The 12,433-nt window shown below is 42.8% G+C and overlaps 1 protein-coding gene across 17 annotated transcripts in view; it reads right to left on the reverse strand.

The window, feature by feature from the left end:
* The window catches only part of ptprk (protein tyrosine phosphatase receptor type K), a 114,397-nt gene that overhangs the window by 58,545 nt on the left and 43,419 nt on the right, over nucleotides 1-12,433 (reverse strand). For all 17 annotated transcript variants that reach the window (XR_003751860.1, XR_003751861.1, XM_029002253.1 and 14 more), the window contains 3 exons: nucleotides 7,380-7,461; nucleotides 5,144-5,256; nucleotides 3,544-3,718 (listed from right to left, as the gene is read on the reverse strand). Coding sequence is in view for 15 of the 17 variants with exons in the window: in XM_029002253.1 (XP_028858086.1) it covers nucleotides 3,544-3,718; nucleotides 5,144-5,256; nucleotides 7,380-7,461 (370 nt within the window). In the remaining 2 variants the exon portion in view is untranslated. The remainder of the gene's footprint in view (nucleotides 1-3,543; nucleotides 3,719-5,143; nucleotides 5,257-7,379; nucleotides 7,462-12,433) is intronic.

Raw genomic sequence — 12,433 nt, forward strand, 5'->3', positions numbered from 1 at the left:
TGAGGAAAACAGTCTGTTCTGTCGTCTTTTTTTTTCTCTTCCTGAAATTAATGACAAGCTCGGAGGCTGGGTGTGACAGCTCCAGGGCGGGCCCTGCAACAACAAAGCATGCGCCACAATCTCCAGCTGACTGATGCCATCACAACCTGTGAGGGTGATAGGCCCCCCGCAACTGCCTGCCCCGCTTACCTCCTCCAGACAAGCTCTGCTCTGGACGTGTGCAGGGCCATCATCTAACAGGGTGACAACTGCTCCCTCAGTCTGAACCCACAAGGGAGAGTCATGAGACTCACTATAAATTAGCGATGCACCTTTATATATTGGCCAATCATCCACGATGGCCGATATGAGCCTTGGTGACTAGCATTGGCCTGTTGAGGCACCAAAACATCCGCTAATGCGTTACTGGTATTGGCTTTGATGCCTACTGGCATATAAAATACAATCAAAGGCATTTTAAATTCACTTTGCATTGTACTGGTGATGGCAGAGACCAACATCAGCATACACAGCTACAGCTTCATAGAAGAGCAACAAGCAATAAAAGCTTAGCGGCTTAGCTGCAGTTAACTAGCTACCAAGCAATGTGGCATTTTCTTCAACATCGCCTGATAGTGAGGCAGATGGTATACATACGCTACAACCCCGGTGGGCCATTAGTGCCTTCAATTCTACGGAGCAAAATTGAAAATCCATCTGAGTAAAAGAGTAAAGACACAGTTAAGAGGATGCAGCAGCAGAAGCTGATCTAGTCCCACCAAAGCACTCAGTCCCTTCATTCCCAAATATTACCACACTAGTCCAATAATGATTAAAGCAAATGGAACACTAAATGTTTGAATAAGATGCTGTAGATGGAGATACAGGTTAGGAGAAAATATTTCACAGTGGGGATGGGTGGTGCTGAAAATTGTTCTGAAACCAACCAGAGAAGGTGCTTAAGCTGTAGCGGTTACACTCCATGGAAGCAATGATGTTAGGACTTCAATTCACTAAAATTCACTTACTGCAGGGGGCAAAAACAATGCTACAAAATGTAACATACAATCAACGTGTATAAAGTTGACTAGTGGGGCAGTGGTGGCGTAGTGGGTAAGGAAGCGGCCCCGTAATCAGAAGGTTACCGGTTCATGTCCAGATCCGCCAAGGTGCCACTGAGCGAAGCTCCGTCCCCACACGCTGCTCCCCGGGCGCCTGTTATGGCTGCCCACTGCTCACCAAGGGTGATGGTTAAAAGCAGAGGACACATTTCGTTGTGTCACCGTGTGCTGTGCTGCAGTGTATCACAATGACAATCACTTCACAAAGTGTGGGGACAATGTAGTTCCATTAATACACTAATAAAGTGCAAATGCCCATGGGATAGTCTGCAATGATTAAGATATAGTCAAATTCCTCATGCACCATAAGAGCAACCCAGTTTCCTGTTCCTGTTTATCAGTTCAAATAACAATAACAAAAAATGTCAATGCTGACTTCCCAAAGCCTTTCTTTGCTTCCCCCTTCCCATCCAGCTTTTTAGAAGCATGTTTGCATTCCAAATTTTTCCTTCCACATCATTACCAGGCATCAGCCAATGCAGCTTCATCAGAGTTTAACAATCTCTCTTTGAGCCGGGGGATGTCAGACTGCAGGCTTTTGTCAGTGGGGGAATAGCTGGCAGCCCAGGCATTTTTAATCTACTTTTAAGCAAATATTTCCCAGCCTGCTTGGCTGCCTGACAGGCGTCTCTGCCACCAATCAGCCGGCTTGTTTACGGCGGAGTGGCACACTAGCCCCGGCGCTCAACCAGCTCACCGGGGGAGATGACAGCACACTATCGGCACTCATTAGAGCGCCGAGAGAGAGAGAGACAGGAGGCCTGCACATTCCCAATCTCTGTCTGTCTCACATACACACACACCAAAAACTCACAAATAGATGACTAGGTATTAACAAGCAAGTGAGCGAACATGGAAATGCTCTCCGCTGTGATGTGATCTGATTTCTGATAATGTGACTTTAGTTCAATTACCAACTACCAAAAAGTTATCATGGGCATCACGTGGGCATCATCATTTCAACCCGAAGGCCACGCAAGTTATTAAGACGTTATTAAATATGAGGGGTTTCTGGGAGGACACATGCCGCACCGTGTATTTTAGAATGTGAACATATTTTATATTAACTACTGCAAGAGAATTTACCACTTCAATGTATGAGACGTATGGGGAAAAACATTTTCATTAGGAGCATTTCCTGAAAACAATTTAGACGTTTGGTCATTTGAAAGTTCAAGGAAACATGACTATTGTCAATGGAATCAGATGTGATTCCAGGTTTCATTCATTACAGCCCCTTAAAACTTAAACGTTTAAAATTTCTGATATAGTATTTAATGTTGGCAACGTGTCAAAAGCTACCCGGATCATCACACAAATTAGCTGTAATAACAGAGTAGGCCTATTTTGTTTTCATCTGCTCAAATTAGTGTCTCCATCAATTGAGTTCACCTTTGAACACCAAAGGCAGGGCACAATTGCATTCAATGAAAAAGGACACATGGTGCCTTCTGAAGTGGGCCCCAGCTTTGTTGGTTCCCGTCACATGCATGCAGATCAATACTCTTCCACAGAACAAATTTTCATTTGTTACAAAGAGGACCGAAACAGCCAGGAGCGTCCACTGTCACTTCCTGTTTGGGAGAGTGGCCACTAATAAAGTGCTAGCCCAGGGACATAAGCGACAATGGGCAACTCTGTGCCAGCTCTCATTAATGGCAACCTGTATCAATGGCCCAAAAATTTCCTTTAAAATTACTGTCTTTTGTATCCTTGTAGTAGGATGTTGGCCTTCAAGCGGCAGCGAGAGACCGGAGCTGTCAGTGCAGTTAATATTCAGCGTACTTGTAACACCAGGGTTCTCCAGCCCTCTGGTCTGTGCCAACAATAAGACTTGTTTTACAGTTTTTCAGATAAACAAGAACAGAACGCAGACTATCAAACTCCACGGACCCTCCCCCCACCCGATCCCCCATCCGTCGTCCGAGAGGCTTGGAGGAGGAGAGGGAATTAATTCAGCATCTGGCCCCGGATATGCAAAATATTCAAAGAAAGCTCTTGATTCAGAGGTGTCTGTTAAAGTGAGGCCATGTGGCAGAGTGCCTGGCTCTCTCCGTTGGCCTTATTTGAGTGGAATTTTGCGCAAACAGCCTTCACACATCACAACATGAAACGCTTCTGCCTCGCCCTCCCTTTGGTAATGCTAATTTAAATATCATTTGTCCAACTTTTAAGGCATTTACATAAACAGATGCTGTTTTTTTTTATTCATGTATTCACGTAATGATGCTTGTAGACCTGACACATACAGTTAAACCCTAAATTATTGATAGCCATAGCAAATTGCAAATTTAGCTAGATTTTTTCTGGCTATTTATCACTTAGGAATGTAACAAAAAATAAAACATAAAAAAAATGGAACTTAACATTTTTTTCAGTAAATGTCCAAAATGATCAATGCCCGTTTAACTTAAGTGCAAGGAAATGAACCAAAAAGGCATACCTCTGACAATGAGTCCGGCAAAATTGGACACTCCAGAGCCCCTCTCAGACTGGGTCACACAGCGGTATAGATCCTGATCCTGATTGGTTACCTCCTTCAACCTGAAGGACGCTGCAAACCTCCGGTTGCTAATGCTCTTTGTCTCAGCAACAGGAATGTCATCCCCATTTCGCCTCTGTGGGAAAAAAAAAAAATCCAATGGTTTAATTCCATTCTTGGGTGGTTAGGTTTCATGTTTATTTGTCTGTGGAACAATAAAAGCCGTGCTGTGTCGTAAAGCCAAATTTTAGCTCCGCACAAACAGAAAAGAAATCTGCCATCAACTGATATTCATCTGCGTCATCATTAATTAACGTCAGCGTAGCCTTCCGCAAGGTGGAAACACACATCCACGCAGCAGTCAATTCATTATCTATTTAGGCATGTCACTTCACTTCACATTCACACACAGTGAACATAATCAGACAAGCTCTGGACAGACTGCACTGTCTCTTTTACATTTTCACCTACTCATGTGTCTGGTGGAAAGGTCACATCGACTTTCTAACTTTCCTGCACTCCGGCTTCACCCCACTCCGCATCACAGCCTGCCTTGTTGAATCATCAGAATACACCAGAAAGCTCCACCCATTCTCATAGACTTGTTTCACTACATTTCTGGGGGCTTGGTGACATTTGAGTGACATCTGTGACAAAATACTAGTCTTAACTTGTCCTGAAAAGTTCTGGTGTAAACTCCATTACTTACATACATAATAACAAACCTTGTGCAGATTTCCAGGATGCTGTCTGCCACTGCTAACACACACATGGATCAGCCAAAACATTAAAACCAGATGAAGTGACTAACATTCATGTACATGACATAAGACAATTTGTCATTGTTGGCATATATTAGACAGCAGTTCCTGAATTTGAAAGCAGGATAAAAGAAGATCAAGATCAAGCCTGACTAGGGCCAAATTGTTGATGCTCGACAACTGGGTCAAAGCATCTCAAAACAGCAGGAATTGTGGGGTGTTCCCAGTATGCAGTGGCTACCATGTGTGGTAAAGGTAAAAATGCCCAAGGCTCATTGATGTGCATGGGGAGTGAGGAGCGGATGTTACTTAAGTCTGGTCACAAGAGAGGGGGCAGAACATCTGAATAAACACATCCAATATACAAAGTCCACCTTAAAGGATAGTAAACACTTAAGACCAGGGGGCACTTTGAAGGAAAACAGAGGCACTTTCACAATATTAGGATATTGGTTTTAATGTAATGGCTGATCCGTGTATGCACATTTGAAGACACTCACACACACAAGACCCAGTGACACGGATCATTAGATGACTGGGAGTAGGAAGATATGCTCACTTTCCCATTAACAAGCAGCAAGGACCAACTGAGAGACTAAAACAGAAAGAAATGGGAATAGTGCAGAGGAATTTTGAAGAAAATAAAGTGGCGGGGAGAAGAAGAAAAAAAAATCTTTTTGACAGTTTGTGTGTCATTACGAAAAAGTTGTGTGGAACTCCATTAAGGGGCAACTTTGTGCCTGCTGTTTCCATGGATGACAAAATATGTCCCCCTTCCCCCCAACACTGCCCTACAGTACCTGTAGCCAGAGCTTGTTTTTGACGTCACGGACTGTGGCGATGCACTGAAAGGTGGCGTTCTGTCCAGCATTGACCTCCACGTCCCCCAGCCGCAGGAAGTGTGGTGATCGATCTGCAAATTTATAAATTGAGAAATGGGCAACACACGTTTGAAAGAAAGCATATTAACAAGCAGTTCTAGGCCACTTAAATATTCATGACGATTCGTTTGGAACACAAAGATACATACTGGACGGGGGCCAAGAGGAACCTAGCAAAACAAGCTGGAATTAGGAGCAGAAAAAAGAAAAAACATAAACTTTGTGTGAACCGAGCAGTTAAGACCAGGCTTTTAATGAAAAATGTTGGCCTGCTTTATGGCAGTGTTTAAAAAAAAAAAAGAAGATAGAAACACTCCATTACACTTGATCCAAACACTATCCGACATAGTATATTACTGCTATTCATTTCAAAGAAATGCTACCAGTCTGCCGTAAAACGCATTTAAAATTTGTCATCATTCACCCACAGCAGGGCAAATCTGCAGACAATTCCTGCCTATAGCTATTTTCACTCGATTAGCGTTATTTTGCAATAACTTCTAATTGCACTTTCTTCAAATTCAGTCGCAAGTTGACATCACTGCCCAAAGCAAATTGTGCAAATTTGCCTGCATAACCCAGCACAAAATATGATTAGTAACACACTAATACAGATATGCAGTAGCATGTAGCCATTTGTCCCTATAATAAAATATAGGAGACTTAAATATATAAGATGGGAACAGCTTTCAAGGACACAGAAGACATATTATCTGATATATTATCTTTTCTTTTACTACATCGTGTAGTATATTTATCTATAGTGTCGATCTGCCTGGATGTGCTGCTGTTCCGTTTGGGTTCTGTCTTGCACCATTTGGTCCATGGCAATGGTATTTCATCTCTACTATACGCTTTACTTTACTGGGCTGAGTTGACAATAAAGCCCTAGTTGACAAAGAACCACAAAATCCAACTTCCTCTTGGGCAAAATATGTAGCAGCATTCTCAATTCCATATGGAAACATATTTACTGATGTATTTCTTTGCCCAGCTAAATAAATATGATGTAGTTCATGAGAACCGACAGATGCGGTGAACCCCAGGAGTAGTTAAAGTACACCAGGTCCCAACACCATCGATTTTATCCTCTCCTATAATTGACTGTCACAACTAATAATGGCATACAGTGCTACAAAGCTTTACAGCTTTGTTCAGAAGGATTACTGTTGCTGGTTAAGCAGCATCTTTGCTGCATTTGAAAACCCTGTCCCCTGAGGCCACTGCTATTAATTGGGATCCCTTTCCATTATTTCATGTAATCCCTTTAGTCTTCCTGGCTCTTGCTGCTTTCATCCTTATCCAGTCCGGTCCTGCTGCAAAGTCACGGTAGAAGCCTTTCCTGTCTTGAGTGTCTGACTCTCTGCTGAGGCACCTGTTGGTAGGTGGTGAAGCATGGTGTGCTTTGGATCCAATTTGTGCACAATTCCATTAAATTACAAAGGGACCACATACTTTTTCTTGCAACTGTAAAGCAATCAGGAGCAATTGTCATACTGTACACGAAAGGTAACTTTTTCTCAGCAGCTCTGGTCAAAGCAGGAGCCGTATTTAATAGCACAAAACTACACTGAACAGGGAACAAATTGTGCTATATGGAATTAAAGCAAAAAAAATACTACAATTCTATTGTAAAAAAATCAACATTGATGCTGCAATGTTATATCTTGAGATATCTTGACGTTTAATTGGACAGTTTCCCTTCCCAATACAATACGATTAGGAGGACAGCTTAACTCTCAGATGAGTTGATGAATCATGTAGAGAATTTATTTTTTGACACCCCGTAATTTTTTATTCGTTTTTTTTGTTTGTTAACCAATTCTTAACAAGACGTATTAAAATTGGTTTAAAAGTTTGTTGAATGGTGAAACTACGAAACTGAAGGTCAGTCACATTTACTTCTTTGTTTGTTCAGCACTTCATATTGACTGATTTGCTCATTTATTTACATCGCTTCCTTGTGGATGTGGGTGTTCCAGAGCAGAGTTCTGCCCACGTTATTATCTTCCCATGCCAACCTTGTACCTCACCTTCGCTACCCTCGACCCACTCATGTCACCTTCCCACTTATCTTCATTTGCACAGTGTAGAGAGAAAACCATCAGCAGCCATGCAGCGGTGCTGCGTAATTACCACCATTGTAATTACTTACCACATGGATAACTCAAAACTTGGATGTCATCAATTGCAATGAAGCCTGTCTTCCTGTCTGAAACCTCCGCTTCGAATATGACCTGGTGGATGGGGTGGGGTAGAGAGAAAGACAGAGAGAAAGGAGGGGGGGGGGGGTTAAAGGAGGATATTTACTGCCACTCAACTTCTAAAATACTACAGAATTATGGCAGCACTATTTTAGGATTTGTTATTAACACATATTGACGAAGCAATTAATGGTTGGGCTTATTGTTTTCAGAGTCAATTATAGGCACACAAAATATACAGATGATATATTAGGCAAGAGATCCAAAATATATGATCATGATTCAGAATACTTAACAACTGATGGATTTAAAGTCAACAGGAATTCGAGCAGCAACATTAGTTAACCATTCGCTGACAACGGGCAAACTGTTCAAGCTTCTGCCAGGGGCAGTGCTATGTGCTTAGCATGGGGCTTGTTCACAAGTGTAAGGTCAAAAGTGTAATCATGGTTTACATAAATAAAAGAATAAATCAAGAAAAAAAAATACAATCTTTAATGATTTCCATCTGTTTCAGTCATCTAGAATGAACATGTAGAGAGTGTGAGATCTGTCAATCATTGGGTTCCTCCCATTTTAAATTCTCTTTATTAAAAAAAACAATAAATATTCATTTCTGGGTGACAAAAATAATTACACACCAGCAGAATTATTAAGTTAGTCGGTCTTCTCAAGCTACAGATAATTACCAAGAGGTTCTTTCCTTTTTCAGTTTATGTAAATCCTGAGGATGCCTTTGACCTTACACTATCGAACCATCCCCACACTTGTTTGATATAGTGTCCTCTGTATCTTTTCTTTTTTCTTGTTTCCGTATTATGAGACCAAGAACAGAAGAGGAAAAAAAACACTTGAAATTACACAAAAAGCATAAAAAAACTGAAATTCACCCCAAGAAAAAATTCCCATCAAAGGTGCTCTCACTAAACCAGCTTCACCCACAGAGGTCTAGGAGCCTGCTCCACCTTTCAAGCCTCCCACACTGACTGCAGCCTGAAAGGTCAACACAAATACATCTCCCCTCACCATAAACAGCAGTGCAATACTGCCCCCCCCACACACACACACACACACACTCTTCCTTTTTCTCTCGGAGACACACTTTGATTTAATCTCCACCATGTGAAAACGATGGTGATGGGCATCTAGCTCTTAGGGAGACCATATGAATTCTTAAAATGAAATTTAAGTGGGACAAGGTCTCCTTCCCGTAGTCAAAAAGTACTCAAAAAAAGGTCAAAAGAATTCAAAGGTTCAAACGACACAATAGCTGCCTTTTATTTTTTTCTTTTCAGCACCAAGTGTTCGATGGAGGAGATATCTACGTACCTCTCACCTTATCACTGGAAAGGGAATTAACCTTTGAAATTACACATCAAAGCCTGAGCAGAAACTCTGTTCCTGAACATGCTGACCTTTTAAATAACAGCAGCCCCAGCAGGGAAAAAAAAGCGAGAAATAAATAAAATAAAATCTGTTACAGTTTCATTTATGAACTATATGCTGTCGGTGGCTAAACCTAAGAGGATAGCGATGTGAGTGTTTGTGTGTGTGTGTGTGTGTGTTTTTCCCCTTTGGCTTTTAGCTGAGATTCACAACCTTTTAAAGAGATCTTCCCATAAATGCATTTGACATTTTCTAAAACAAATCTCCAGCCGGCACTCGGCCGGTAATTCAGATGAGCTGATTATGAAGTAAATCTTCGCCCACTTCCCATTCCCCTCACATGCTTTCCATTCAGTATTAGAAAGAAGAGAAAAAACTCTCCTCTGCATGTTTCCGTCCTGCTTCAACCTATTTCCCTAGTAATAATATCTGCCAGTGGCTTTACAATGATCGTGTCTGACCACCAGAAATTGAAAGTGTAAAGGTTGGGCTTGGGGTGGGGGGGTAGAAACGAGCCACCGCTTCTGCACTCAGGGGTCTCAAAGAAAACATCAAGAGTCTGGCCAGGGGAGAGAAAGCGTCCATCTCCAGACCACAGAAAAACCATTTTCTATGACAAGGGGGAGGAAAAAAAGGCTTTGGCCATCAGTGAAAAAGGCTGAAAAACAAATTAAAGACAGAAAGACATACACACACACACACAAAATCCCGCTCTGCCTTGTATGACAAGCTGGGCTGGAGCAATTATCTTAACTGCTCTGTGTGTATGACAGGCCATGCTAACATCACCCAGCTGAGGTGAACCTGAGACACTGCATCCCACCCCGGTGACAGCTTCTCCCACAAAGAGTAAAAAAAAAATAAATAAAAAAATCCTGCACCTGAACAAAAGGAGACGCTCTCTCATCCTACCTTGCGGTGAATGAATAAAAATATTACAAATCAGAAGTACAAAAATCAACGGTTGAAATTTCTTTTCATGTTTATACTTTGCATTGGGGGGCAGTGGTGGCCTAGCGGTTAAGGAAGTGGCCCCGTAATCAGAAGGTTGCCAGGTCGAATCCCGATCCGCCAAGGTGCCACCGAGCAAAGCACCGTCCCCACACACTGCTCCCCGGGTGCCTGTCATGGCTGCCCACTGTTCACTCAGGGTGATGGGTTAAATGCAGAGGACACATTTCACTGTGTGCATCGTGTGCTGTGCTGCTGTGTATCACAATCACTTCACTTATTAAAATTATTATTAAGTACTGGCGATCCGGGCCATGTGGCTATAGACCTTGCCAGGCAGCATCTGTCCTAAATCTTTCCTGATATCTGACCAAACAGAGCAAAAGTGATAGAACTGTAGTTTAGTTTAGTGTTTGTGCAATGGCAATGGAGGAAAGAGGCAGTGCTTCTACTCCGGCCCCGGCTGTGTGCGGAGACCGTGCAGGCGCCTGGAGCTTCTGACAACCGGAGAAGCCGAGACGGGGGAGCCGAGGCGACCCGAGGGGTGCCGGGGCCGCGGGACCCTGTTGATCTCGGGGTGACAGATGGGCCCAGTCCAGGGGGGCCCGCAGGTTTAGTGACTATGAGATCAGCACATGGTGTTAGAGCAGAGGCCGGGTGTGTGTGTGTGTTTTCTGCTTCGCGCGCACACACACACAAATCGGGTGAGTGACAGAAAGGGAGAAAAGGTTTGAAAGTGCAAAAGACGGACAAGAGATAGAAAGAAAAAAAGCAGATGGAGACGCAGGGAGACAAGAGAACACAAACAAGCACCTGTACCGATCCAATCCTGTATCTCGTTTCGGCGCAAACAAATCCATTTCCTGCAGTCGGAGGCGCCACGCTCCGCAAGAGCCCATCAGTCATATTTACTATTAGCCTGCGAACGCCTCTTAAAAGGTCCTGATGCCGATGCATTAAATTATGAGACATCGATTACAACAAGGACTCTGCGTGTAGCGAGATCGATAGAGCAGCGGAGGCAGCTTTGATGTTGATGGTTTGTGAGGCTGCGAAAGAATGCGAGAGTGTGGCCACTCACTGAGTACGCCGGAGCGGAGGGTGGTGTGCGAGCAGACATAATACTCTTTTTCTAGTATCCCTCCGGGAAAAGCGGGACTCAGATGCTAGTTGACAAGCAGACAGAGCTTTATGGTGGAAGTGGACGATTCCTCATACATGTACATGCAAACACACACATTGTGCCAACTCGATAGCATTCGCCACGCTTTTTGCTGGATATTTTGTTGCTCTATTATGTCTAGGGTTGTCAAAGGTTATGTGTAAACTGCTGCAATTCATTATAAACAATTACAAATGAGCTGCATTTTCTTTACTTCCTGTGATGGTTCTGACCTGGAATTCATTCAAGCCAGAGATAATAGTTACATAAAAAACTGAGACTGACTTTTAAAGCAGATATGGTTGATGCATCTTTTGAGTGCACCATTACAGTATTTTCGAATGGGATATGCCTGCCTGTAAACTTGTCTTTTTTTCATGCACAGAGAGTGTAAGTCAGGTGTACAGGATCATCTCAATGTCACTATCCATTATTCGTCAGAATGATTCGTGATTGATTATGATTAGTCGTTTTTCCAATTCAGTGGAAAATATCAGAGTAGAGATCGAGAAGACACCAAACCCATCAGGACAGCAATATCTCATGCAGCAATATCTCATGCAACTTTGTATTGACTTGCAAAGATCCTTCCCGCTCAGTCAACAAATAGTAATTAAATCATATTTATCACTTAATTTGTCAGATACAAATGACCTAGGAAGTTATTAAATTCACTCTATATGACTGTAAATCTCTCATGAGAAAACAAGAGGGGAGCTAGTCACAAGGAGGCTGAGTCAAAGTAACACACACACACACACACAACAGCAGCCCCCATTCCTTTCTCTTTGTCACCCTCTCATCAGCCCACCTGATGTTTGCTGGTATTGTTCTCTTATCACTTCACCCGTCAAAAGGGTACCCCCCACCCCCAACCTTTCACCTCCTCCTAATTTGCATTTGCTTCACTCATCATTACCAAGGTTCTTGTTGGGTAAACACTGACAGGAAAGACACAGACGCACACACACAACTCACAATTGATACAAATGTGACGAGGGAGCGGGTTTTATTCCCCCCTGAGCCGGGAAATGTCATTCATCAGTTCAGGGAGGAGGACATGTGCAGGTGAAATGTTGTGTTTTCTCCCCCCTTTAAGAAAGATGCAACCTATATTCATGCCTCCAATGTGCCAAAGAGCTCATTCTGTCTCTTTCTTTTCCATCAACCACTCTTCTTCTGAGACGGGTCATAAAAAAACCACAATGTATACCCCTCACTCTTCCCGTCCCTCGGATGGACTATTAGAAGCAATATATTCCTGCGGGAACTGAGATGATCTTTCTCCGCCGTTATTCTATAAGAGCCTTTATGCTAGGCTGAGTCGTAATCTCTTGGTGGAGAACGATCCATTTCTAGCAATCATTTGCCTGATTCACAGCAAGAGAGGAGCAATTTCCATAAGCAATCACTAAACTTCAAGGCTGGTCAGGGACACAAAGGTAACAAAGTTCCAGACTCACAGAAAAATGAGAAATGGGCTGGGAGAGGTAGAAAAGTGATGGT

This window comes from Denticeps clupeoides, chromosome 14 (assembly GCF_900700375.1).
Source record: "Denticeps clupeoides chromosome 14, fDenClu1.1, whole genome shotgun sequence".
NCBI classification, from domain to species: domain Eukaryota; kingdom Metazoa; phylum Chordata; class Actinopteri; order Clupeiformes; family Denticipitidae; genus Denticeps; species Denticeps clupeoides.